General features: G+C 38.5%; 2 protein-coding genes across 3 annotated transcripts; one reads left to right on the top strand and one right to left on the bottom strand.

The window, feature by feature from the left end:
• The first annotated feature begins 372 nt into the window (after window positions 1-372).
• DDX43 (DEAD-box helicase 43) lies at window positions 373-20,944 on the top strand. 2 transcript variants are annotated; one of them, XM_027745491.2, is made up of 16 exons: window positions 373-710; window positions 1,244-1,299; window positions 1,683-1,812; window positions 3,146-3,253; window positions 3,786-3,867; window positions 5,462-5,618; window positions 5,704-5,822; window positions 6,093-6,203; window positions 8,040-8,181; window positions 11,695-11,795; window positions 12,541-12,628; window positions 14,119-14,246; window positions 14,834-14,943; window positions 15,645-15,783; window positions 16,550-16,637; window positions 20,008-20,944. In XM_027745491.2, exons 1-16 carry the CDS (start codon window positions 374-376, stop codon window positions 20,107-20,109), a joined length of 1,998 nt encoding a protein of 665 aa, XP_027601292.1. In that variant the 5' UTR covers window position 373; the 3' UTR covers window positions 20,110-20,944. The 2 variants fall into 2 exon arrangements, with proteins under 2 accessions (XP_027601292.1, XP_027601293.1); XM_027745492.2 differs by having other exon boundaries at window positions 14,119-14,180.
• Window positions 20,701-27,578, bottom strand: CGAS (cyclic GMP-AMP synthase). Its single transcript, XM_027745578.2, has 5 exons — window positions 26,779-27,578; window positions 25,465-25,687; window positions 24,440-24,685; window positions 23,047-23,149; window positions 20,701-22,389 (listed from the first exon to the last, which is right to left on the bottom strand). The coding sequence occupies exons 1-5, from the start codon at window positions 27,352-27,354 to the stop codon at window positions 22,047-22,049; spliced, it is 1,491 nt and encodes a 496-aa protein (XP_027601379.1). The 5' UTR covers window positions 27,355-27,578; the 3' UTR covers window positions 20,701-22,046.
• Window positions 27,579-27,584: the final 6 nt, after the last annotated feature.

A 27,584-nucleotide genomic window follows, 5' to 3' on the forward strand; every position in this document is an offset into this window, starting at 1 on the left:
ATAGAAGTACAGGACCCTGCCTAAAAAACAACTGATTAGACATTGGAATAGGCTGCCCAGGGAGGTGGTGGAGTCACCGTCCCTGCAGATGTTTAAGGAAAGACCGGACATAGCACTTAATGTCATAGGTTAGTTAATGTGGTGGTGTTCAGTCACAGGTTGGACTCGACGATCACAGACGACTTTTCCAACTTGACTGATCCCGTGATTTTGTGACTCCCTAAAAAAACTGAGGGACGGCCATAGACCCGCCCACCCGGGCGGAGCCAGCCAATCACAGCTTAGCGGCCCGCCCCGGCCAATCAGCGCGCCCCGGGGCTGAGGCGCGCCAAATGCCGCCGCGTGAGCGGCGTAGGGTGGGGGGGCGGTCGCCATGTCCGACTGGGACTTGAGCCCCGAGGAAGAGCGGGCTGTGCCCCGCCGGCCGCGGGCCGCCGCTGCTGCCGGCCGACAGTGCCGCTCGCCGGGCACCTCTCCGCGGGGCCGTGCCCCCGCCGAGGGCGACGGCGGACGGAGGGGCTGTGGGCGGTGGGGGAGGGGCGCGGGCGGCCCCTCAGGGGAGGAGTGGGAGCCGCGAGGTGGTGACGGTTCCGGCGGCCCGGGGCGGGCGGCGCGGCAATGGAGGCCCCGAGCTGCCGCCGGCCGGGCTCGGGACACCGAGGCGCCCCTGTGCTTCCACCTCGACAGCGCCCTGGTCGGGGCTCTCATAGGTAATGACGAGTACGCCCCTGCGCCCCGGGTGCTTGGGCCGCTACCGTCAGGGAGTGGGGAGGAGGAGAGCACCTCTGTGTCCCGAGGGAGGGCACGCCTGCCTTCCGTAGCTCCAGTCGTGGAAGGGCCCCACTCACGGCAGGGTGCTTTTGCAGGGTTTCTCCCACGCACCAGGGAGACTTTTTCTCCCTAGAGGAGTTGGTTTGACGTCTGTTTCTCGTGACCAGCAGTCTGCAAGTGGGCTGAAGCCACTCTCTAGTCATATGGAGGATGGGTGGCAGTCTTTTGAGTTAGTTTAACTGCTCCACCTCTTCAACTGAGGAGCCTTCTCCTACACAAACTGTCGTGTTTGGTTAAACTGACAGAGAAGTTACCTACATATTCCATCAGTTTGGTGTCAAAAGTTCTTTTCTCTGTAGATTCATGCACCTATAAAGGTCTTGGGTTTTGGTCACAACCAAAATACTTAATGTGTAATTTTTGGCAGTTTGTCCTAAATCTCTGTAATGCCTGATGTGTATCTTTATAACAGGTAGGGGCGGAACAAAAATTAAAGAACTTGAGGATTCTTCAGGTTCCAGGATAAAGGTACCAGGTGCTATGTGTCATCAAGACCTGGGCTGTGTTGGGAACGTACTTGGTTTTGTTTCCATGTAAACCCGTTATTGGAGGAAGCTGACGGGTGTTTCAGTAGTTTAATAATTCCACTGTTTTACAAGAATTGGTAAAAAGGAAGTGGAATTGAGAGTGCAATTTGAATGGTATGTGAAAATAGGAAAAGGTTATTAGTTTTTTTGTTTTTCCTTAAGTATGCATTTATTTCCTTTTCTTTTAGAAAAGGGAATAAGGGGCCTTTTCTTGGGAGGAGAATTTAAATTTGTGGTAAAAAAGGGTAAAATACTTGTTTCAGTATATGTTCTTATATAGTCTTTGCAGTATTAAAAAAACTCAGTAATGTTTTGTGAACACAGGTTACAAGAGGAACCTATGGAGCTGAAGTAAAGATTTTTGGCAGTCTTGATGTGCAAAACAAAGCCAAGATGTTGATTGACAATGCTGTTACAAGTTCTGGCCAGAACAACAGAGCTTGGACTGAGAAAGGCAAGAAATGTGGTTTTGGGGGGAAAAATACTATGGATTGTCTTTCCATATATTTTGTAGTTTGGTGGATGTTTTTATATTATTAGTATTTTACGAAGTGAATTAACTTTTACCTTGTTCTGGGACAGAGGCATACCTCCTTAAAACAGAAATACCTAGACATCCATCTTTCTCAGCTATGGTCAGTTTTCCCCTCCTCTCACCCCAAATGCCAGGCTTCTGTGAAAATCTGTTCCTGTATGTTTTCAACAATTTTAATGGATGCAGAATGTTATACCACTTGGTTTCTTGCGTTATCAATCTGATTCCTTCAAAATACCTGTATTGGTTCTAGTGTAAGCTTTAATGTAGTATCTGTGGGGTATTAAAATTCAATAAACATTTGTAATGGCAGTCTGTAAAGTGCTGATCATAGCATGGGCAGTGCTGACATCTTACTACTTTCATGGGAAGTTCATGTTTAAGATTTGATGTTGCACTTCATGCCTGGCTTTACTGGGTTTTCTTGTGTTAACTTTGTCTGTTCTGTGGATATATAAATAATTATTGTACGTTGAGATGCTGCTTATGTTATTAGTATGTCTTGTATGTGTTCCCAACCATTTTTGCACAGGCAAACACCATTCGTAGTTGTTGATCTGAGGAACTGATGAGGGAGAAGTTATCCAAGGGCTGTATTCCAGCATTAGAATAAGGAATGGGGTAGTTCTCTGTTTTGTTTTTAGAAGTGCCTCAGAAGGTGGATGAGTATGTTTCAAGACTAGAAATAGTTAAGACTTCCTTAGTATGTGTGACTGTGTTTTCCCTGTATTTCCTGCTTTTCCACTGATTTTCCACATGGTTGTGTTGCCATTTATATCTTCAGTGTAAAACCTTACTTTCTGACTTGCTTCATCAAAGAAGAAGTACAGAATATAACTAGACTCAGACTTTATTGTGGTGGTGTTGGATGCTTTTGAAGTAAACTTTGCTCTTGTAGCTCTTAAAGCTTTCTGTCTGCATATCATCTACTGGATTCAGAAGTTTTTCAAAAGCCTGCTGCACAACAAGGCTTATTTATAGCTGGAGGAGCAACATTTCAAAACCTGTTATTACGTTATTTAAGTAGCTAAAGAGGTTGAAATGTTTCCCTTTTTTTATCAGAACTGAATTTGTACAGGTTTGAGCAATATTTCAGGGCAGAGACCTAGGAAAGAATTTTGTAGTTATATATTTCATGCCTATTCAAAATATATGAGGACTTACTGTAGAAAAAGAAAATAAGGGGAGAGATTTCTCCCACACACTGCAACAGATTCCATCAAACAGCATCATTTTGGTACTAACTTCGCAGGAAAAATCTTAGACATTTTCAAGCCTGAAAATAACCCAAAGAAATCAGTGATTGACTGGGACTCTCTTCGAGAAAACAGAGCCAAATATGAAGCTATGAAGTGGGCAGGTTAGTTATAAATTTTGATTGTGTGATACTTGTCTTTATGTGATAAATCTGTTGAATGCTTACATATTTTTAATTCTTGCTTTGAGATAACTGAATCTTTCACTGTCCAAACTAGTTAAGCATTTGCAGTGAAGTGATCATTTTAGCACTTCTCAGTGTGGTCGTGGAGAACACTGTGATTGTCGTGGAAGACTTAAACCTGCTACTCAATTGGCATTTTGACTTCACCCCTTGAAAATAATGTTATTTGATATGTGGCCACAGAAAAAAAAATCTGAGAATTGTTAAATATTAGACTATACGTGTTAGTAGAAACTATTTTAGAACTTGAAATGTGCGGAGATGGCTCTTTTGCAGATACTGAAGTGTTTGTCTCAACCTTCATCTTTTATATGAGCAACAATAGTCTTTATCACTTAACTAGTCTCCTAGCTTAAGGCACTGTCAGGGTTTGGGAATTTCCACCTTAAGCTTTAGCACTGAATCTGTATTACTTCTTGCTGATTCAAGTTCATTTTTCTGATTGTTGAAGACTTGCCTCCAATTGAGAAAAACTTCTACAAAGAATCATCAAGGACCGCATCTATGTCACAAGAAGAAGTGAAACTGTGGCGGTAAGATCATTTAGGGAATCATCTGCTTGGCAAAAATTGCTTTTAAGGTATAAAGCCTAGAAAGTAGGAGATGAAATGCTGAGACAGAAGCATTAATGTTGGGATCTTCTTAAGAAGTCTTTCTTGGAATGAAACAGTAACTAGCAGATGAGTTACTATTAGTTGCTTGGAAAATTAGGTATTATCTACTTCTCTAAAAGTGTTTGATCTATTTAAATTTCAGAACAGAAAAATCTCAAGACATTTCACTTGGCTTTTGACTGTTTCTTTGCCTCTCATGGAGACAACATGTTCATATTTTCCAGGTCCTTCCAAATAAGATTATTCCCATGTTTAATACCTCTTGGCTGCCATTTTTACCAGATGTATTTTAGTCAAATACCATCTTCAAAACAAAATTCCAACTTCTGTTACTGTTGTCTTCCTTTCTTTCTATCTTGTCTTTACAAGTACATCCTGGTTAGTGCATGTTTCAGTTGACCGTATCCATTCACTTTGATCCAACAATCTCCATCAGTACTTTGCAAGGAAAATAGATCATCTGTTTCAAGTGATTCAGTTCAGGCCTTGGTAATAGTTTCAACCCTTTTCAGTAGTTCTGATGAAGTTGGTGAACATCATTGAAGTGTTAACTTTTTACTACTTTCCTTTTTGCAAGGTGTCTTTTTTTTCTTGCATGCCAGAGAAACTGCCACAGGGAGCAAAGCATGGAACTGATACTTAAAGTATATGTTATTGTTAGAGCTAGTCAGAATTAAAGAACATTGTTCCATAGGTTCAGAACATATATTGAGGAATAGCACTTGTGTGCTAAAGGAATATTTTTTCTGTTTCATCCAGTCTGTTTGCTTTAAGGAAAAAAAGACAGTAATTGAGAAAAACTAATTCCATAATCATGAGGGGAAGTTGAATTGCCCATTCTTTTCCTAGGTTACACCCCACTTGAAGAAAAAACTTTTTACTGAATGGAATCTGCAGAAGAGTACAAGACTGAAATTAATATATTTATGCATATTAATATCTCTTAATTGGGGGGAGCCTTGGAAGATCAGTTTTAAATGTAGTTTTTTATTTGTGTTGTGCTTTGGGTTTTGTTTTGTTTTGTTTGGGGTTTTTTTTTGAGCTTATCTTGCTGATCACTTTTTTCCTAAATTGTTCTGTTTGTATTCTGCAGAGTATCCAGGGAGCTGCTCTGCAAATATCTGGGGAAGGTTTTTTTCGGAATATAGGATTCTGACTAAGAAGGCCAATCCATTCCTCTGAGTTCTGGATTGTCTTTAGGTTTAAAAACTCATCACAGTTACTTAATTTGTAATAGAGTATACTTGTAGTCTGATATGGCAGGACTACAGTTCATGTTAATAGCCATATGTAACTTCAAATTAGTCATTCTTAAGAAAGAGTGGTAATTGATGCCTGCAGGAGAAGTATAGTAAGACTTTCTTAAGAATTAGAAGAATAATTCAAGAGCCTGAAATTGGTTTTTGTTATTCCAGGAATTTAAAAAAAGTTAAGAAGGGCAATCTTTTGTGTTAGCTCTACTTTTTCAGATTATGAGACTTTAAAGAAATTGCACTGCTTTAATTCTATACAGAAAAGAAAATAATAATATAACTTGTGATGACTTAAAAGAAGGTGAAAAGCGCTGCATTCCCAATCCTGTTTGTAAATTTGAAGATGCATTTGAGCACTATCCTGATATTATGACTAATATAAGAAAAGTTGGTTTTCAAAAGCCTACACCAATTCAGGTATGTCTTCAATTTTGATGACTTTTCAACTGAAGCTTAAGAGAAAAGTAAAAAGTACATTTGAGTATTTTTTATTTTATGTTAGTCACAGGCATGGCCGATCATACTCCAGGGAATTGATCTTATTGGTATAGCACAGACTGGTACTGGGAAGACATTAGCATACCTAATGCCTGGATTCATTCACTTGACTTCACAACCAATGTAAGGACTGCTCAAATGTCTGACTTGTTTAGCTGCATATACTTCTCCCCACACCCACCCCCTATGCGATGATTTTCTAGTAAAGAAATAAAAATCATAAATTGGAAAAAAATATAAACCTGGTGGAATAAGTCCCAAATTTGTCACCATAGATTCTACTAGCAGCAGTGTACTGAGGAAGGTTTGGACAGTATATAAATGTTTGATGTCAGATGTGATGGACTTTGCCTATCCTTATATATCCACGTTCTATATGTGCTTTGTTTGTAGAAGCAAAGATCAGCGCGAGGGGCCAGGAATGTTAGTCCTTGCTCCCACTCGAGAATTGGCGCTTCAAGTGGAGGCAGAGTGTTCCAAGTATGCATACAAAGGAATTAAAAGGTAAGCTTGTTTCTCACTTGCTTGTTAAGTGTTTTTTTTGTAAGTTTGTTTTTTTTTTTTTTTTGTCCTACCACTTGTAACTTAATTCATTTAGTAAAATAATTGCGTTGTAGACAGCAGTAAGATCTCCCTGATCCTTCTCCTCTTCAGGATGAACAAGCGTGGTTACCAGTTTCTCATGTCATGCATTGCTTGTCGTGTCATGTCATGTACATCTTCTTGACCATCTTGGTAGCTGCCTGCTGGACTTGTTCCAGAATGAATATGCTTGTCTTGTAATAGAGGCAGGGGGTACTAAAACTGGATATTGTGCTTGAAGTGTGATGTCACAAGTACTGGATAAAGGGGAATAACGAGCTCTAGCCATGAGTTCTGCTGGCTACCTTCTCCATAGTATACAGCTGGCTTTCTTTTCTGTGGGGTTACACTGCTGAATAATGTTTAGTTTCTTGCCCACCCAGGTCTTCTCTGCAAAACTATCTTCTAGCATGGGATAGTTCCATCCTTGTTTTTGTTTAACCTTTGTGGGATTTCCATCGGTCCATTTCTCTAGCCTTTTTGTGTTTCTTCTGAGTAACAGCCTAACTCTCTAGTGTATCTAGTTAACTTTGTATAGCATTCGGAATAAGTCTTATCTTCACTTAACAGCAAAACATCTGACTTTTGATTGTACTGTTCAGAAAATCCTTTCATACACCTTCATCTGTTTTTTGTGTAAATATTTTCAGAACAACTGTTACACTCCAGATTTTAAACCATAAGCTGCCCAGCACAGTTACATTTTGTTTGAGACTTTTTTAAAAGCCTTTTGGTTTGTTTTAACCTCGAATTCGCATCCGGAGAAAGAGTCACACGCTGTTCTCTAAGAGAAATTCTTTTAATTTAGTGAGAAAAATATGGTATTTTGGCAAAAGTTTTTCTGGGGAGTAAAATACAACCATTTTGCTAAAACGCCCACCGCAAAAATTCAGTTCACAGAAAACACCCACTGCAAACAATCAGTATACTGTGTTTTAGTAAAACACAATTCATTGATTTTAAGTTACCCACCAGAGAAGGAAAAGAGTAAAAGAAGAAAACAGATTAAAAGGGTAAAGAAAGAGAGAAGGAGAGAGGAGAGGAAAAATGGTTACTGACAAGATTCAATGATTCACATGGTGCAGGCTGCAGGAGTAAAGAGAGAGAGAGAGAGATCACACATGGACTCTTTATAGAGTTCAGTTTTCCCTCCCAGGCAGGATATCCAGTCAGTGCCTTCAGGCCAGAGTGAGCTGTGCTGTAGCAGTCACAGGCTGCAGGGGTGTGCTGTGGGTGGGCTACCAGGCAGGTCTGCCTTGACTGACAGCTCAGCTACAAAGCCTTCAGCTCTGCCATGAGCTCTCAGGGACAAAGCCCTCTTAGCTGCGGGCTATGTGCTCTCATCAGGCCTTAAGAGATAAGACAGACCTTACCGTGTACCTGCAGGTCCAGGCCCAGCCCTTCCCCACACACACTCACAGTGAGTTGGTTCCAACCCATATCAATAATTCAGTGAGATTTGGATCCAGTATCTCACAACAATCCAAAACATACTCAAGCTTAATAGCTGTCTTCATTCCTTTAATGATTGTTTTCACTGCAGTTTCAGCAGAAGAGTATTGGTGAACTGTTGAGGGAGTGTCATTCAGTGCTAATTTCATTAATTATTGTGACTGTCAGTCACACTTACTGTATTCCTTCCTCTTGTTAGAACCAAGTAATACTTTTTAAAATGAAGCAATATGTTGGCATTTATATGAAAAGTATTGATTTTAGTTGAGACTTAATAAATTACTTCTAAAACATTTTATTTTACAGTATTTGCATATATGGCGGTGGGGACCGAAAGGGACAGATAGACGTGGTTACCAAAGGTGTGGATATTGTTATTGCTACTCCAGGCAGACTGAATGATCTTCAAATGAACAACTTCATAAATTTGAAGAGCATAACATACTTGGCAAGTAGCTGATATGGAATGAGTAATGCACCAGTTGGAAAATGGTCAACTCAGTTTGAACTTGAACTTTAACGGAGTTTTCTTTAAAGTTCTAAAGTCTTAATTAGAACTTAACATTGACATTGGTGTCAGAGGAATGATTCATACTTAACCATAATTGCATTGCAGATATTCTGCAATGTTCTCTAGAAAAAACAAAATAGCCTTCTAGTACAGTATGCATTTTAAAGATGCTAAATTGTTATTTCGGTAATGTTTGGTGTTCTAAAGTTTGTTTTGTCAGGATTAGTTAGTAACGGATGAAATGCCTTTCCGAAGTTGTCTTTTCCTTTTCTTTTTAAAGGTTAATCGTGACTCAGGTTCTTATTAGAACTTGTGCAGTAAACAACAGAATCACACACAGATCTTTAAATGTCAGGGAACTGGCTTTCTTTTGATCTCAGTGGAAAAGTAGCTGTGTAAACATATATGAATCCGCATGTCTTCATTTCATTCTTGCCTTTTGCTGTGCTGGACACATAAAACCATTACTATTTGTAAAATACTTCAATTTATTCAAATTATTTCTAACTTCTCCGTTTAACTGGTGAGTTGTTGCCTCTTTTGACAATTTGGCCCTGCTTTCTGTCCACTCCCCTCTGAGAGTTAAATACTACTATGCTGTAGCAAGTTATCTCCAATTCTAGGTAATAGTTGTGAGCTTACTGGCAAGGCCAGCAGTGGTATAGCATTATTAGAAATTTGACCATCTGGAAAAAAGTATTATTGTTGGAAGACAAGACAGTAGCCTCTTCTGGAAGAGTAACATGTAAATACTCAGCAGGAGGAAAATAGGCCTGAAAACCTGAGAACTATAGGATCATTAATAATCTTTTTACCAAGGTGAAGTATGATCATACTACAAGCACACACTGCTTTGTAAAGCAATGTGTAATAACTAAAATGAGATGATTCAGTATGTGCAGGATATGCTATAGTATGATATAACTAAAAAGAATTAACTATCAAATTGAAAAATACGATGATGTAAAGCAGAAGGAAAGACATTTATTGTTGTACCACGAGCAGTTAAATGTTTTCAGAAGATTGAAACCAGTGCAAGGATCTTGTTATATGATATGGTTAATGTCTCATGCCTCAGAGTTTATGGAAATGCTGTACTTCTTTAGGTATCATGTGAAAAGTTTGACATCCAAAATTCCATCTTTTTTAATGTTACCATGTTTTTCCTTGTAGCTTCTTGTACTGTTTAATATATAAGATAATTTCTGTTTGCAGAGCTTCATTGTCAGTTTTCAGCCAACATATAATTTAATCTTGCAGCCTTATTTCAGAGAAAACAAAGGGGCATTAGATTTCTACTTTAACAGCTTGGATGAAGAACATTCTTCATTGAAGAGCTTCATTTACAGTTTTCATTTAAAGATGAGGCTTGTGAAGGCTCCCAAAGTGCACTGAGTATTACTTGCTAGTATGATACAATTGCTTCCCAAAGGACTTCCAAGATCAAATACTGGGATACATTTACTTGTTAAAGAAAAAGCAACCAAACAAAAGAAGCCCCACCAAAAAAAAACCCTCAGAAAAACAAAAAAACAAACTGTTAATTATGTCTAAATAGATACTGTATACAAGCTGAATTTGAGGTAGGAAGTTCTCTTCTTGCCTGACAGAACCATCAGGTTGATTGCAGTCTTGGTTCAGATTTTTAGGAAGCCATTTATTCAAAATAGAATTTCCCAGTCTTACTTCTGAAATCATGAAAAACAGCAGCCTTTTGATTGTTTACGATACATGTCACTTGAAGACTGCTTTGTGTTTTGCTGTGTTCAGTGTAAATCAATATTCATTCATCAGTAGTCTGAGTGCTTATTTCTTAGGAACTTAGTCTCATAAAGCAGAAGTAAGGAAATTGGAATTGTACTTGAATAATTAGGAAGCGTTTAGGAGAAAGAGTATAATAAAAATATATATAATTCATGAAGTAGGATATAGAAGGTAGATTGGAGTAGTCCTTTTATTCTTCAAATACAAAAAAAAAATAATGTAAAACTTACCAATAACTTAATTGAAAATAGAGGAAAGAAAATAATTTTCACATGAAGAACTGGCTTGTAAGAATTTCTTGCTAAGAAATAGAACTGAAGTGAACAACATTAACAAACAAGTAAATATTGTAGATAATAAGAAACCTAAGATTGTGTTATTTGGGGGACATCTAGCTTGTAAAATAGAACCTGGCTATGAGACATTTGAAAAAATTACTGCTACTAACTACTTATCTATTGCAGCCTTCCATCTTTATTAGACAGCTATCTGAAATAAGGAAAGTAAACTTCAGCTACTCTGATCCATCTAATAGACATACTTAGGTGCTTTCTTTTCCCTTTCCAGCGAAGTACCAGTGTGCTTAATAGCACAGAAGGCTTCTACTGCTGAAAAGGGCATGGTAGCCAACTCCATATATAAAATTAGTGATGTTTTAGCCTTGCCATTGTATTAGAATCCATGTGGTTAATGAAATCTCTATGAACCCTCTGAAAGTAAAGAGGATTAAATCAAGAAATGGAATTCTTGTCTTCTGTCTCTCGGTTGATGATTTGTTATTATTTCAGAGATTTACATAAATAATGTACTAAAACCTTTTATATGAAAAATATCAGAAAATAATGGAATAGCAAAATTGGGAGAGTAGAAAGGGATTATCATCAAAGTCTTCTGTTTCCACATAAGTGACTAGAAAATGTCAATACTTAAAAGCACAATTCATATAACTTTAATTTTCAACTAGAGTTGATGTAAATCAAAGGAGATAAATGAGTCTTAGATGCCAGTCTTCTTCCTTTGTATGAAACTGAAATAATTCACAAGGATGCTTGTATATTAGAAAAAAAATACGTTCCAAAGAGTTGTATTCAGTCCTCCAGCTCGCTTGTACTTTTCTGGTTTTTTCTACCAGATGAAACAAGCTTGGGAGTTCTGGGAGCTCTGGGAGTTCTGCAGAGTGTTGTCCTAGTGTGAGCCAGAATGTATACTCTGGCTTTTTTCCTACTTCTAATGAGGAACTAAATTGATAACATATTTTGATCCTGTATGAGATCTCTGATGAGATAGAAATGAGATTTCCCCTTTAAATTACCAAAAAAATTTCTTATCGAAAGTGTATAGTGAGGGTTGTCTCCCTCGGGGTTTGGTTAGTTATGATTCTTGTTGGGTTTTTTTAATTCTGTGCTTAGTTTTAGGCAAATTACTGTTAAAAGAAATGATTGTTTTATCTTCATTGAGTTTGTGCTTTTAAAGATGCTGTGGATTTCCTTTTTCATTTGTATTACTCAAAGAAAAAGTGTCAAAGAAATTGAAGAGGTAAAACAGAAGTTGAACAGGTTTTGCCATAAGTTATGGAGTGGATTCTGCAATTAAAACTGTTACCATTAAAATAATCTGCTGTGTAATGTCTTGCTGAAAACCTTATCTAAGGAACCAGGCAGAATAAATCACCTTGTTTCTGAGCAGGTTTTAGATGAGGCTGACAGAATGTTGGACATGGGATTTGAACCTCAGATAATGAAGATCCTAATAGATGTGCGGCCTGACAGACAAACTGTTATGACGAGGTATCTAAACGTAATAGTACTCAGTACTTGAACACTGTAAACATAAGGCTATTGAACAACTTAATTTCAAAACAAAGGTGTCAGTTCATTAAAACTTTTACTAGTTTACTTTCTAATTCTGTGTAGTCAGTCCTAATGAATCATTTCACTATTTTTTTTTCCATTTTATATTGCCTTTTCTGATGTTTGACATCAGAAATGAATCTTCTTCAACTGTAAGGAAGGTATCCTGGGAGTGCTAGAATTTGCCATATCAGTTTGAAGTGCCAACTTCCACTTCTCCATCTGGGACCAAATGTGTTTCCTGACCTTCTGATCAGTGTCTGTGCTAGTCTGTACTTGGATTAATTTTGAAGTTATGCAGCTTTTGGGAACTTAACAATATCCCAACAATAATTTTTGTTACTGTATTTTGCAGTGGAGCTATGGTTTTAGAGAGAAAACTGACTAGAAACTTGCTTATTAGGTGTTGTTGAACTACTAAACTCACCTTAGGCTTCATTAGAAAGGCTCCATAACTGTTGTGTGTACCTTTAACCAAAAAAGTTGTCTTTCAAGCTTGAGTGCTGTTTACTCTTAGCTTAAGATTAGTTCTAAATATTATGTAAGCTCACCATTGTAATTGCATGCCTAAGTGTTTCACTGATGTATAAGAAAGAAAAGAAAGAAATTGGTGAAACTAATGAATTGGAGAAGATTTTGCACACTATTCTGACGTGTGTTTTCCTCTTCACTTTCTGTTTAGTGCTACTTGGCCTGATGGTGTTCGTCGCCTAGCAAAATCCTACTTGAAAAATCCCATGATTGTATATGTTGGCACTCTTGACTTAGCAGTAAGTTTTCCTGTTGGTTTTTTTTCCTTGCTTTTTGTAAACCTACAGTTAAACTAGGAAAATTTTTGCTTGTAACTATATGTAAGTAAATGCATGTAACTTTTAAAATCATGCATTTTAAAGTTTCTTTAAAAGTTTAGAAACAACTAAAAATTTAAGAAGTATAAAAGAGCTTTGTTCTTTATGTTTCTGTAACATCATCTTGAAATCTTAGCTCTTCAGTAGAAGACATGAAAGCAACAAGTATCAATCACATTGATTGATACTTTGCTTTACCAAGTGTTTTTGCATGAACCCTTATTTTTGCAGCCTTCACTTCTGTTCATCAAGTTCTTGTACCTTACTTAGTTTTCTTTCTGAAGGCCTTCCTTCTAATGCATACAGATCCTTATCTGAACCTGTATTTCCTAACTGTTTCTTTCTCAAAGGGAGTGGGAGCTCTATACCAAACTCCTGGAGGACACTTATCTGGAGCGGGAAGTATGTGTTAGAGTAAGAACTGTCTTTAAAGTCCAAAACTTCTAAAATGTGGGTGTAGTTGCATACTTGTCATTGTTGTGCAGCTACGTATAGTTGGCTTCAATACCAGCAGAATTTACTGAATCAGTAGTTCCCAAGATCTTAGGAAATTCTCCTTTTCAGTTCCACTTTTTTAGTGATGGTAAATGAGGAAACTTAGTATCCAGTACACATTTAGGTAGAAATGGAGGGAAAATGTGCTTTTCATCTATTCTGTTCAGAACTACACTTTTATCAAAGGGCATATCTTTGTCAAAGACAGAAGACAAATTTTAAAGACATCAGCTGCTGTTGTAGCTCTCTTATCTAATTCATTCATCTCCTTTTACGGGGGCTTCTCTTAACTGAAGAGGTGATATCTGGGGGGAAGAGTTCCAATGCGGAAAGAGAATCTTGGTGTACTTGATTGATTCTTCAACTCTTGCCACAAGAACATGATACTATGCTGTGAGAATGTCTACACCTTTATAGTACTCGTGGTACAGCTTAGACATTCTGTGGTAACCTTCAGATAGGATGGAGTAAAGATTTTATTAATGAACTATTGTTGGAATAATTAGAACTAATAATTTCAGATAGATTTACAGAATCTTCTTCAAAAGGCTTGTAGTTTCAGGTAAGACTGACACTGTTCCGACTTGCTTTGGATACACATAAAATATACTAAAATTAAAGAACTTCAATCTGATTTTCACTACTACTAGAATTATTTATTTCACTTCACTAATCTGTACCCTTTAAATCTCTTCAGATACATGGTTTGGCAAACTGCTTAAAGATAAATTTTAATATTTTCCTAAAGCAACTAGGAGACCAGAAATCTCCATTGTTTGAACTCCAAACTGATACATACTTTCTGTTTAAAATAGTTTTTCATGGTATCTTATTATTAGTTTTGTAAAATGGGAATTAACAGAAAAAATATTGTTCTAATCTGTTTCTACTTAACATACCTTTTTACTGTTTGACAGGCAGTAAATACAGTAGAACAAAGAGTTGTCGTTATCGCTGAGGAGGAAAAGAGAGCTTTCATGTATGGCTTCATTGAGTCTATGAAGCCAAAAGATAAGGTCATCATTTTTGTGGGAAAAAAGCTTACGTATGTAATCACTTCCCAGTATCACATCTGTTCTTTTTTTTATTTTTCCCTAACAAAAATACTTAGGAGTTTCTTAGTTCACATAATAATTACCAAGTGTAGGAGCTCTTGTCCACAATGTGCTGGTAGTAGTACTATTTTTATTTATTTATTCCTTCATACTGACTGTATATTTTTTAGCATCATTAGTGGTGGTGGCCAGTCTCAGTTTCACATAGAGTTAAAGTTATATGTTAAGATTCTTGGGGATACGTGAATGCAATGTCCTTTTTACTTTCATACGCAGCTGATGCATACAAGACCTGATTGGTGGGGGGTGGTCATTGTACCATACCTGAACTTTTTGAGTGAACAATGCAAAAATAATCTAATATTTCTTTTATATATAAATAAGGATAAACATTTCTGTGGGAAATAGTCTTACTTTCATACTGTTTTATAATAAATGTCATCTGACCTAGGTATGGTTTTGTCCTTAGGCACACGGTTAGCTTTTGTTGTCACGTTATCTTTTGGATCTAAATCTAGATACTGCACTATTTTCTTTCTTCTTTTTTTTTAAGAACCATTGCTTTATTTCATCCTAGAGCTGATGACTTAGCAAGCGACTTTGGTATCCAAGGAATTCCGGTACAGTCACTTCACGGTAACAGGGAACAGTGTGATCGAGAACAGGCTTTAGATGACTTCAAGAAAGGTGAGTTTGTACTGAAGTACTGGTTTGTTTAGGCAGGCTTTTGAAGGTTGTTGTGTTCAGATGCTTGTCTGTTTGTAAGTGCTGTGTCTCTTTAGTACCATAAAAATTAAAATGTTAAAGAGCTCTTAATTATGTGTATTAATTTGACAAACAAAAAAGCAGAAAACAAAAGAGATTGCTCTTCAATAAAATTTGGAATGTCTAAGAGTTTAATAATTTATAATTAAGGTTTGTTTTGTTATTGACATCTCTGGAAAAGTCAGTGTTGTGTTAGTCTACAGAATGGTAAAAATTTAAGTGTCAGATGAGGGTGCTTTCAGTTCTGCTCCGGATTATGTCAGTAGGATTATACTTTGGAGTTATGTGAACACTTGCTAATAAAAGACTAGTTCTGTGACAAGAGTGTTAGTTGAGAATATAGTGGCTGAAGTTTCTGTTCTTTTCACAGGCTCTATTATATCATATAAGGAGGCGTGCTTCTTACTTTTGCACCCTGCTGTTCTACTTGTGAAATGCACATAATAGTAAAATGACATTCTGAGTGCTTACTTACCACCTTGAGAGCTAGCTCAGTGTGATGTGCAATGAACATATTTTCCTTTATGCGTTAAGAATAATAAACGCATTAAAAGCAATAGGCTGGATTGTGTTTTCTGTTTATTCCATAAATTCCCGTTCTTTTTCTGTTGTACTTATTTTAGGCAAAGTTAAAATATTGGTAGCTACTGACTTAGCATCTCGTGGCCTTGATGTGCATGATATTACTCATGTTTTTAACTTCGATTTCCCTCGCAACATTGAAGAATATGTTCACAGAGTAGGTCGTACTGGAAGAGCAGGGTAAGTGTTTACCAGAAAATAGTAATGTGTTACTAATGTTTTGTTATGTTTTATGCACTGCATTCTTGTCAAATTCTAGAGCTACAAGTGATGTGGGGTGGGGAAGTTAAGACTTCGGTCTATCAAAGGATGGTTTAGAAACTTACTACCTTCTTTTTAAATTGTTTACCTTTAATTTAACTGAACTAAGTTTTACACTTTTCTCTTATTGAATGATGTTTAAAAGCTGATTTAAATGTGAGGAAGAATTACAATTCAAAACAATGTCTGCATAGATATTCTGAAATGTCGCTTCTTTGTTTATCTCTTTATGAGGCGCTAAGTTGTTTAATTTTCTAGACAGCATATTAGGGGAAAAACATCTATAAGTTCAAAGTCTTCAGTCTATCATGGTGGTGTAGTTTGGTTTTAGCACTTTTGGATGCTGCATTTCTAGGTTGGTACAAGTGTGATTTTTCTCATGTATGTGTTTATTTTAATCATGATACAAATGTCTGTCTCTTCATACTTAAATACATTGTCTTTATGCTGGGTTCATTATCTAAAAGTCTGAAGTAGTTGTGCCTTTGCTCCATTTCAGGAGAATTTGCTGTATTCTGATCTTCCTGAAAACTTGCTCTGTCATGTGCATAGTAAATATTCAAGCCACTTTTATCTACCAGCTCAGTAATATTGCCTGTAGTACAGTTTATTAGTGCATAGGTCAGTAGAAAAAACCTGACAACAGTTGTTTTGAAGATCAACAGTTACTTCATTCCTTGTCTAGACGCACTGGGGAGGCAGTAACGCTGGTCACGAAGAATGATTGGAAGTTTGCTTCTGAGCTGATTGAAATTCTGGAAAGAACAAACCAAGTAAGAATATATTACTGGCTAAGATTTATAGTGGTTCTAGATTAACACCTGAAGCAGGTCATGAAGCCTATGTAGACCTTTCTTGGTGAATGTTTCTAGTGTCTCGGGGGGAAAAAAATGGATATTGAAGTCTCTCTTGTCCTGGATAGCCTTAGAAGTATTTTACCTTACAGATGATTCCCAGAAAAGAACTGTGAACTTTAAGCAAAGCGTTCCATGTCCAAAGAAAAAGTAACTAGCATAGGCACACATTGAGGTCTGCAGAAGAATAATAGGGTCTGTTTTATTCCATTTGTATTTCACTTCTGGATGCATGTACCAATGTTCTTGTTTAACAGTGTAAATATTAACAATATTTATATCAGAAGAAGCTCAACTATCTATATGTTTATTATATCTAACAGTTCTGGTACCTGCATGTACTTTTCCAAGCTGTCTTTCTTACTGATGCTTGTAAATAGTATGGGAAATAGGACTGGAGTGTGATTTCTTTCTTTAAGGAAATGTATTTTTTTCTTGACACCATATCTGAGAAACCAGAGACAACTGTGCTGCTGTTTCTTGCTGTAACAAGAAACAGTATTTTGCCTGATTTATAGTAAATCCCCAGTTCATGCCCTGTCTTGAGTTTAAATTTTGTTTGGTTGGTTTTTTTTGTTTGGATGGATGAGAGCATTAGTACAAACTAAATGGCTTTTACCTGGAGCTTGCGGTTGTTACTGTGGACATTCTTACTCAAACTTTAAAGCCTGGGTTAGAGCTTCACCTGAATCTTCTGGCTTACAACTCTTCTTTGAAAGATGTTATGTCACTTTATTGCAAACCTAGTAGGATGCTTTTGAGGGAGGAAAAGGGAAAAAAAATAACAGTTGTCACTTAATAATTTCTAAAGTTGCAGATTTGAGGTTTATGGTTGAGGTGGGATTTTTTTTTGGGTTTCGTTTTATTTTTATTCAGAAAATGTAAGAGGTGAAACCAGTAATGATGCTTTGAAGCTACTTAAATGGAAATTAGAGGTGCCTTGGTTTGTATTCTGCATCAACTGCTACCTTCCAAGCCTTGACTCCAGCTGCAGACTGTGAAGTTCCCAAACTGGTTTGTGGGGGGGTTTTTTTGATGTGTGATAATTCAGCTGGGAACAGTCTCTAAGTTCAGAGAAGAAAAGAGGATCTATGAATCCTTGCTTTCAAGGGTTATTTTAATTGCAGCATTATTCTCAAACTTACTTTCATCTGCTAGGGAAGTATCCATACAGACAAGATGGTTGTTGGTTTTTTGGTTTTTTTTTCTCGTGACAATGAAAATACCATTATTTCAGTCTTAAAGCATCATGTAAAAGGGAAGAAGAGCAACTGAAAACATGGTCTGAAGGTTCAGAATCCTTCAATTTCAAAAGAGGTAAACTGTATTTGTTAGCCATATGTTCTCCATGATTTTGAATATACAGAATATATAAAGAAAAACAGGTACCACAGAAAGGTATCTGTATCATGCTGCAGGGATCTTTTATATATAAAAGCTTATTAGGAAGCATGGACAGATTTATTAGGGAAACAGGTGGAAAAATAGTAATCTCTGTAATACCAAGCAAAGTGTGCCGTATAAATTATGGAATCTTTATGCTTTTCTGTTTTCTCACTTGAACTACCCTGTCTGACTTGTATGTTTAGCAGATACACAGATTGTCCATGTAAAAATTCCAACAAACCACTAGAAGCTGGATATTACCTCACTGAGATTTTTATGTTCCCATATCCTTGCTTCTTCCCACCCTTGCCTGCTCGAAAACCACTCTTGGAAGAAATTGTTGCAATTTTAGTTGGAATAAATTATGCTTCAAGCTGTAGGAGAGGATCTGATACTGTGGAAGAAAATAATTCAGTGTTTCAACTGAAAACTAACTTTGTCTCATTACTTCTATCTCCAATGATAGAAGTCTGTAGTGACTTTCAGCTGGAGGTGCATCATTTTTCACTTTTATTTTTACATAATGTTCTAAAACTTAGGCAGAACAGACTGCTCCAGAGGCATCATGTTCTGTAGACTCCTGGCAGCCAGGGCAGCTGTCTACCAGTGAGAGCAATTCACCACATAAAATACATACTAGCGAGCTGTCCCTCATGCCAGCTCAAGAAAAAGTTGCTGATAGCAAATGGCAAGCATTGCTGAATTATAAAGCCTGACAAAAGAAATGGGAACTAGAGGAATATATCTTCCTGCTCCACCAGACCCTTTGTCCTGGCTGCATTTTTTTCCTGTCCAAGCATCGCCAGGTCTAGGCATTCTTAGGAAGACGTAAAAAGTATTGACGTTTGTTTGCACTATACTGTTTGCACTGTATTTGTGCCACTGGTAGAGGGACAAATCACACAGACTGAGCACTCACACTGATGCCACATTCACACACTGCTCTTTGCTCTAATCAGGACACTGATTCTGGGCTGGGCGAGTTCCACCTGCTGCATGGCTGCATGCTGTCACAGATTGTTGAAGCAGACTGGCTTTGATAGGTTCATGATCCAAGACCTCTCTTGACCTTACAGTCACCCATAATGCTTCTTGCAATACACATCGCATTAATGTCAGCATTGTGCCTGACCTGGTTTTAGGAGGCTTGTTGGACACTGCCTTTGTTCCTATGAGCGAAAGAATGGTCTATGGGTTTTTTCATTCAGTGGTCACTGTCGCTCAGCCTAAGTCTGTTTGCAATCTTTCACACCAGGCTTTAGTCCTTATGAATGTGAGTAACTCTGAGGTGACAGTTTGTTGATGATACTATTCACCTTCTTTTCCATATAATTACGAACATGCCAAAAAGCACTGTGGATCTTCCTAAGATGCTCTTGCAACCTCCCAGTGATGGGAGAACAGACTGCTTTCTCCTTCTTTTCTTGTCTCTTAGCTTTGTTATACGCACATGAGAACTGTTCCTATGGCAACACTTTGAAGTCCCAAAGTTTCTCTTTAGAGTCTCTTAAAACTTCCATAAAGAATTTAAAATATCAACATTCAAATAGATGTATATAGTATGGTATCACCTTTTAGTGGTACTGAATGTTTTTACCAGCTGTTCATTATCACTGAAAGATAAACTTCTCCCTGAAATGCAGTGTTGTAATTAGCTGGTTATACATTGTCATCAGATATGGTCATAAGCAGAGATATAGAATTGAAAATCCAGAGACACTATGATTTTTTGGTATATTTCAGTACAATTTTATGTAAAAAGATTTCTCTATGCATCTCTACAGAAAAGAATCTGCAAAGTGACAGAAGCCAGATAAGTGATCAATAGTATTTTTATAAAGCAGAGTCTAAAATTTTAGCTTTATTTAAAACTGACCTTGTTTTTCTGCTGCTTTCTTATCAGGTAGTTCCTGACGAGCTTATTGCAATGGCAGAAAGGTACAAACAATTTCAAACCAGAAAAGAAAAAGATATACAAAGACCTTGGAGAAAGCTCTCAAAATAACTGTAATGCCTTGAAGCTACTGAAACAAAGTGATTATAGTTAATGTTAGCATCTATGGGCTTGAATTTATAAGTTTCATTTCTCATTTGGTTGTTTTCTGTATCTGTCCAATTTAAATAAACCATTTCATTTGGTTTCGAGGAGGCTTTAGTTAAATGCAGTATCGATATATAAGAATGTAAAAGATAATTTTTCCTTTTATTTTCAGAGAACTGAATTAGTCATTGTAAGCAATGTTTGTCAGTGTAGCTTCAAAATACTATGCCTTGATATGCTGTGTCTGCCACTGGCACAAAGAAGTATTTCTAAGGATAACTTAGTTATTTGAAAACTGCTCTCTTTGTAGTAACTTATGTTCTCTGAAGCAAGTTTTCTTTAAAACTTAAGATTAAAAGTCATTTTTGCTAAGACTTTCAAGGTTTTTTTTAGAGGTCTGCATTTTCTTCTGATGGAGGAGAGCATGACAAGTCCATGTTTGTGGTTAACTGGGAAGCAAACAGCTTCTACTCTTATTTTCATGGATGTAATATTCTAGTTTAAAGAAAACCAGAGTTTACTAGAGCAAAGTTAACAAAGTCATGGAGCAACAAATACATTTGAAGGTCAGCTTTTATTTCCTTCAGATAAAGTTGATACAAATTTTACATTTACAGTTTCTGTCACACAGATTCCTACAGATAATGGGGCATATTTTCTCTCTTTGGAATTTATATGGGAAGAAGTTATTCCTTATTTGACGCTTGGTCTGAACTTGTGTTTACGTGTCATATGAGTAAACTAATAAACTGAATTTAATGAAATGAAAATATTTTAATAAAATTATTCTATAAATGTTCTTTTGGTCTTGCCTCTTTATTTGCTCAAAATTGAGGTGAAATCTGGGCATTATTTAAGCCACTAGGTTATTTTGCCTTCAAAAAGTAGGCTAAAAATACAGACTTGCCCTGGCTTCTCTAAGGAGACACAAAGTATGTATTCACTTGCAGCTCAGCAGTTCCCAAATGCTGTGTATATCTCACCTGCACAATTTTAGTAGTAGGAAATATAATTTTTTTCCCTAACTGGTATTTCTTCAGCATGAGAAAAACAGAGCTGAATTCCAGTTTCAAGACTGTCAGATTCATGCTGCATTTTGGTTTTGATAACCTTTCATATCAAGAGTCTTCCTCTTTGATAGGGGTTGAAAGATGCATTTCTTTCTACAAGATTCATGATGCAAATACTCATTGGCCCAGTAACTTTTACTCGGTTGTACCATATTAGATAGTGATTGCTTCCTACCCAAAGTCCAATGAAAAGACCCAATTCCAAAGCCATTCTGAAGACTCAGAAAGGAAAGTTGCTTCAGGAACTTCATATTATTTTGATACAAAATTCTCTCTCTATTTACTGTTGCTGGTGATTATCCTCTGCAACAGGTCTTCATCCACTCACGAGTGGTGGTCTGAAAAATAAAAGCTAGACACGATCCCAGTATGGGGGAACTGGAATCATTTATTGAACATGAGAACGCTATTTTAAAGGCATCTGGGGCTGGACATGTTAATGAAGAGGATGAGCTATGTTAATTAGGGAATTACACAAGTTTTTACTACCGTTGCCCAGTGGGTTAAATATTTCCCTCAACCAAAATTACATAGGGGGAAAGGGATTAAAGGGGTTTAGACATGGTCTGATACAATCATCTCAGGAGTCCTTTCTGATTTCTGCTGGAGCCAGGCTTAATCCATAAGGTAGAACTTTAACAGGTCTTAGGACAAGGGTCCAAACTTGAATCATGAGATGTTTGTCAGCAGAGCTTTCTTTTGCTGAAAGCTGGGTTTGGGCTCCCGGGGCAGCCTTGTCCTTCAGACTACTGAAAAGTAACTTATGGTACAGAACTTTTTGTTTTAAATATGCAAATCTACATGATTAGATAGCTAATGTAAACAGTGATTTTAATAGCTCTCCTGAAATATTGGGAATCTGTTGTTCAGTTGATGGCTTATCTGTCTTGCAAGGAAATGATTGCTCGCTTTGTCTTCCAGACTGAGCAAGTTGTATTGGGGAATAAAAAAGTGAGGCAGCTGAGACTTTTGCAGGCACTCCACAAAATATCCCAGACATTTCTGAAAGCAATGATCCAGATCTCCCAAAATCCAGTCTGCGTCATTTGGCCACATGACACAAGAGTGGAAAAAAGCAGTTTTGACATGATATGAACAGAATTTTTCCAGCTCTTTTGGATATTTCATTTTAAGTTGCTCTAGAAGATACTTCAGCAGCTTAAGACAACCTTTCCTGTTAAATAAATAAGAATTTATTAGGTACCTTCTACATAGTTCTATGTATTTTACATTTTTAAACACAAAGAATTATGCGTGAGTTGTGACATTCTAGATTCAGTACAAGATGTAATTGGCAAACAACTTCTTAGTTTACTTATTAAGGAGGTTTTGTACCTCATGTGGGTTTTGTTCTTCCTCTTTGAAGAAATCTGGAAAACAGTTTTTATAAAATGAAAACTCATTTATTCATCCTGATCTGACTCAGCAGTTCTTTTCTCACCATCATTTTAGAAATTGCCTTGATATGAAGTGTAATGTTGCTCAGAAAGCTGAGTCATCACTCTGTTATGCTGTTTTTTATAAACAGGACTGAACTCGGGAAAGATTATTTATCAAGTCGCATCTTTGCATTCTAAGGCAAGTTCATAGTGTAAACCAGCAACTATGATTGTTTCCACCTTTCATTAAGTAAATGCAAGTCAGACATTCAAACGAGTACATGCACTGTCGTACCGCTATAGAACTATTATACCTAAAAGCCTTATTCTTGCTTCCTATTGTGAGTAATTACTCTTAGATAAAGTTCTTAAATGCTAAACTGAAACAGTGCTAGACAGCACTAGCCTGGCTCACTCAGGCTTAAAGTAAAATATTCATATGAAATACCAACCTACAGCACTTCGTTCCATCAGATTCACAACATGTCTTTGAGTGGCCATGGTTCGTCATCATCATCTTCTCAATATGTGAGAAGGAGAGTCGCCATGTGTTTCCTAAAGTTGAACACAAGACTGTTAAATTGTTACACAGCACTAAGTATCAGCATCTGTATCTAGAAAAAAAAGAAACACTTTGCAATTGCCTTAATTTTAAATATTGGCAATTTTTTTACCCCTGTAAAAAAAAAATTATAATTCAGTGTCTATAGTTAGTTAGTTCTTCCTTAATTCCCCAGCAGCTCTACACGAAGGTAATTAGAATGTAATTAATATAGAACATAGTTAATTGTGTGGATGCTTTAAATTCATAACAATATTTGGATTTACTTCAAAATTAAGCTTAATTCTGATTTTTCCTGAATTTGTTGAACATGATTTGCGGAATTGCACTACTCATAGAAATCTATGACCTTTGAATTTCTGTATGCTTACTGTGTTTTCTGGTTTTTCTTTGTGCAGCAGGCTTGTGAGTTTATCTCGAGTATGGTGGCTGTTCTAAAGCACTTATTTTTGTTCTTCTGGTCGTGCTTCTGAAAATAATTGCTAACAGAGCTCAACACCTTGTTTTTAACACCAGCAATCATTTTTGTCTTCCTTTACATGTGTTATACTGTTTGCCTTGCCTGTTTGGCTCAGTTACTCTGCATTTAATTTGCCCAGAAAGAGATAGCCCAGTACAGCAGTAATGATTTATTTGGCATTGATAACATAGGCATGCTAATTAAAAAAATACCAGATTGTCTGAGATGTTTTTGTTAAAATCATCAGTTCTCATAATGCAATGACAAGTCAGGATGTTTCTGCAAACTAATGTAGGCTTGGTCTGAAGGAAACAAAAATAAAACATTGTAGCCATACCAGAGTTCAATGAGAAATAATGTATCTTGATAGAAAAGTACACAGTTTGCTTCCTGCAGAAGTATCTGATTTCTGGGTGCAGTCCCATGTGCTGGGATGTTCCCTGCCTTTTTAGAAGTCTTTTAATTTATTTTTTTTCTTTAGAAAACAAAGGAGTGTATAGTGCTGTTAAGTACAGCGCGAGCATAGGGAAGGTTCACATCCATGTGTCTGACTGGAGTAGATTTAATAAAATGCTCTTATGAATGGATAGTGTACAGCCTGCCAGAGCAGTTTTGTATTTAGATTTCCGTACAACACAAGCAGTATCACAAATCTGATGTTTTAAAGAGGGATTTCAGTTGTCTTTGATCTGGATATATCCAGGATGAGATAAAGATCTGTACCTCAGAGGCACAGATCTGGATACCCTTTCTATAGCACTTGTAAGTGATCAAGTTGTAGAGAAGATATTTCATGACTTATTATTGTCCATATTTGAGGTACCTCTTAGAACCTTTTCTCTTTTGTTTTGCTTGGCTACTAAATAAACTGATGTCAATTTGAACTCTCTCCTGACTTTGGTTCCCAGCCACTGTTTAATTTTGAGGCCGTCCTGTGTGCTGGGCGGCCAGCTGTGGTGAACTTCCAGAGTCAAGATGATGTCCACTGATATTTCTGATGGAGGATTTTTGATCTGAAGAGTTATTGCAGGGCTTCCAGCCTTTTTCCTTGTCACAGTTACTTCCACATCTAGTAACAAAGAAGAGTGATTTTTCATGTTAGATATATGTATATATATATACGCACGCATATATAAGGAACCTTTTTTGAAGAATGTTAAGGTTTTTACAAATGAGGAATTCATAATCAATCAAAAGACATACCTGGGTTCAGTCACTGGCTCTTTATCCTACAGGATATGGATGTTAAATAAAACATTAAGAAGGCCTGTTGATGAGTTCTATGAAGTAAGGAACACTACTTTTGAACTGCTGTGTTTGATTTACTGTGTAAGAATCAGAAATACAGTAATGTTTTCCAGTGACCTGCTTCACTGTTGAAAATACACACTGAAAAGATTTGGCCACAATGTTTCTAAAGGCTTTGGAGGAAAATAACCCTATAAGGGGATACATTTTCTGTATCAACTGATATAAAATATTAGGTAATATGTAAGAGAAAGCTCTTTGTTGTGTACAAAGAGCCATTTGATGAATAGGTGCAAAATACACAGATCATGTAGGAAGTACCAAGCATACAATAGTACCCTTACTATTTGTTATTTTCATACAGAAAGAGGATTGCATAGTGGACTTAATCACGTAATATGATTAGCTCTGATGTATTTGTGATTCTTAACACAAGACAAAACTTGAGATATTGGGGACAGGAGGAGTTACAGCTCCATTGCCACAAAAAGACAGTTGACGGGGAGGAAAACCCATTTTATTAACAAGAGGGCAATGCATATGCACAATGTAACTGGATTTTTAGCACTCCTAGGTGAAGCTTGTTATCTCAGTACTTACTTTTAAAGTTTTTTACTTCTTGTTTAATAATTTCTCTAAGTGCTTGAAGCATTTTAAAGGCTGATAATTTTCCATCTTCATCTAAAAACTTCAACAAATACTTTTCTTTTGGATTTCTTTTGAATGTTAGGTAATAATAGGCTCCCGTGTCATCAGACTCATCCAGTTGAAGCCTTTCAACAGGTATTACCAGCATGATGTCAAACTCATTTGGTTGAGATATCTGCAAAGTAGGAGAATACAACAAGGAATGTGCAGCTTGAGTTTTATTCTCTTTAGATTTTTATACCGATTGTGGTTTTATCTACAACTGTCTTGATGTACTTCTCATGTCTGGTGTGAAATATGAGCTTATTTCTGTGGATTTGTATTGCAAGATTACTGTGCATTTGGGTGGAGAAAAGCAATTTACTGATAGCAGTGTACTTCCAAGCTTTCCAACTTATTAAGTTTTAAAAAAGCTTTAAGATTCTCAAGCTGTTCTGAGTAATGCATAAATGCTGAACTCAGTCATCCTTTTGCACACAGGAATCATCTGTGAGAAAAAAATGCACTGCTATGTCTGAAGATGTTTTTATAACCCCCCCCTCCCCAAAAAAAAAACCAAGGGTCCACATATTTGACTTTGTTCCAGGGTGTGCTGGAACCAGGAAGAAAAGGCACTGCTTAATCAGAGAATGTTAAGGGGTTGGAATGGACCTGAAAGATCATTTAGTCCAAACTCCCCTGCCGTGGGCAGTGACACCTTGATGTCTTAGGATCAACCTCCCACTAGATCAGGTTGCTGAAGGCCTTATCCAACCTGGATTTGAACACTATCAGGATTGGGGCATCCACAGCCTCCCTGGGCAGGCAACCTGTTCCAGTGTCCAACCACCCTTACAGTACAAATTTCTGCTTAAATTAGCCTAAATTTCCCATCTTTCAATTTGGATCCATCACTCCTGCTTTTTGAAAAAAGTATAAACTAAAAACTGGCACAGGGCCTTTCGTGTAGTGCTATACTGCGGTTACATCGGGCTCACCTGAGTGCTGTGCAAAAGCGGGGCTCGCCGTGAGTCCCGTTCAGGCAGCGTCTCTAACTGAACGCGCATACGTACACACCTTTCAGTAGGTTATTTATCACTTTAGAAGGCATTGTGGTTAACTAACGCAGCCACCCTACAGTTTTAACTTGTCGGGAAGGGCCGGCTCAGAGCAGCAGGAGCAGCGCGCCGCCGGCCCGTGGGAGCCGCCCGCCACCTGCGGCCGGAGCCCGGCCCCCGCACCCGGGCGGGACGGAGGGAGAGGCGCTACTGGTGCCTCCGAACCCACCTTGACGCGCTCGTAGTAGCTCCCGGCGCTGTGCCGCTCTATGGAGCTGAAGGCGCCGTCTCTGCTCCGGATGGTCTGGACCAGGTGCGGAACCACCATATTCACTAGCGCCGACGCCTCGGAGACGTCCCTGCGGCCCAGGCTAAGCCGCGACAGCACCTCGTGGAGCCGCAGGGTGTCTGGCAGGGGCCGGGGGGCGGCTACGGGGGCAGCAGCCGCTCCGTCGGGCACCACCGCAACCTTCCGCGGAGCCGCGGGGACTCTGGTGGCCCGCGCTCTGCTCCGCGGGGCGGGGGGCGCCTCTACGCCGCCCGCCGGCAGGGCCGAGGCAGCGTGGGCTCGCCGCCCCGGGCGCCCGCCCCGGGCGGGGGGTCCGTCCGTCCGCGGCGCCCGGCGGGTCGTGGCACCGCTCGGGCTTTCGCCCGCGACGCGACCCCGCGAGGGGCTGCGGGCTGCGCTCCTCGGCGCGCCCCGCGAGGGGCTGCGCGCTGCGCTCCTCGGCGCGCCCCGGCCCCGCGGAGCTGCGGTTCGCGACCCCCGCCTGCCCCGCGCCCGTGTGCCGCCCGCGCCGTCCATGGCCACCGCTTCCTCTCCGCACCCGGAGGACGGCGAGCACGGCCCCGCGGGCAGGGGAGTTCCCGCCTCTGGCCTCGGGCGAGTTCCTTTTCCAGGCAGCGCGCCTTCGTCAGGAAACGAAACTCGCCAGGCGCGGGTTCAGTCCGGGCACGGCAAAGCTCTGACAGTAAAAGCCAGACTGAGCCGGGACATCCCGCGGAGACAGCCACCTCCCTCTCTCCAATCCGTGG

Source organism: Pipra filicauda, unplaced genomic scaffold, assembly GCF_003945595.2.
Source record: "Pipra filicauda isolate LSUMZ 115617 unplaced genomic scaffold, ASM394559v2 scaffold425_size644529_pilon, whole genome shotgun sequence".
In the NCBI taxonomy this organism is placed as follows: domain Eukaryota; kingdom Metazoa; phylum Chordata; class Aves; order Passeriformes; family Pipridae; genus Pipra; species Pipra filicauda.

Bases quoted from the DNA above. Each gene is read 5' to 3' on its own strand.
- DDX43 (XM_027745491.2), top strand. From the start codon at position 374: ATGTCCGACTGGGACTTGAGCCCCGAGGAAGAGCGGGCTGTGCCCCGC. The intron at 3,254-3,785 runs GTTAGTTATAAA...TGATTGTTGAAG, and splicing joins TGAAGCTATGAAGTGGGCAG to ACTTGCCTCCAATTGAGAAA. The intron at 6,204-8,039 runs GTAAGCTTGTTT...TTTATTTTACAG, and splicing joins GCATACAAAGGAATTAAAAG to TATTTGCATATATGGCGGTG.
- CGAS (XM_027745578.2), bottom strand. From the start codon at position 27,354: ATGGACGGCGCGGGCGGCACACGGGCGCGGGGCAGGCGGGGGTCGCGA. The intron at 25,688-26,778 runs GTGGGTTCGGAG...CCTACTTTGCAG, and splicing joins GCTACTACGAGCGCGTCAAG to ATATCTCAACCAAATGAGTT. The intron at 24,686-25,464 runs GTAAGTACTGAG...CTTTGTTACTAG, and splicing joins AGAAGTAAAAAACTTTAAAA to ATGTGGAAGTAACTGTGACA.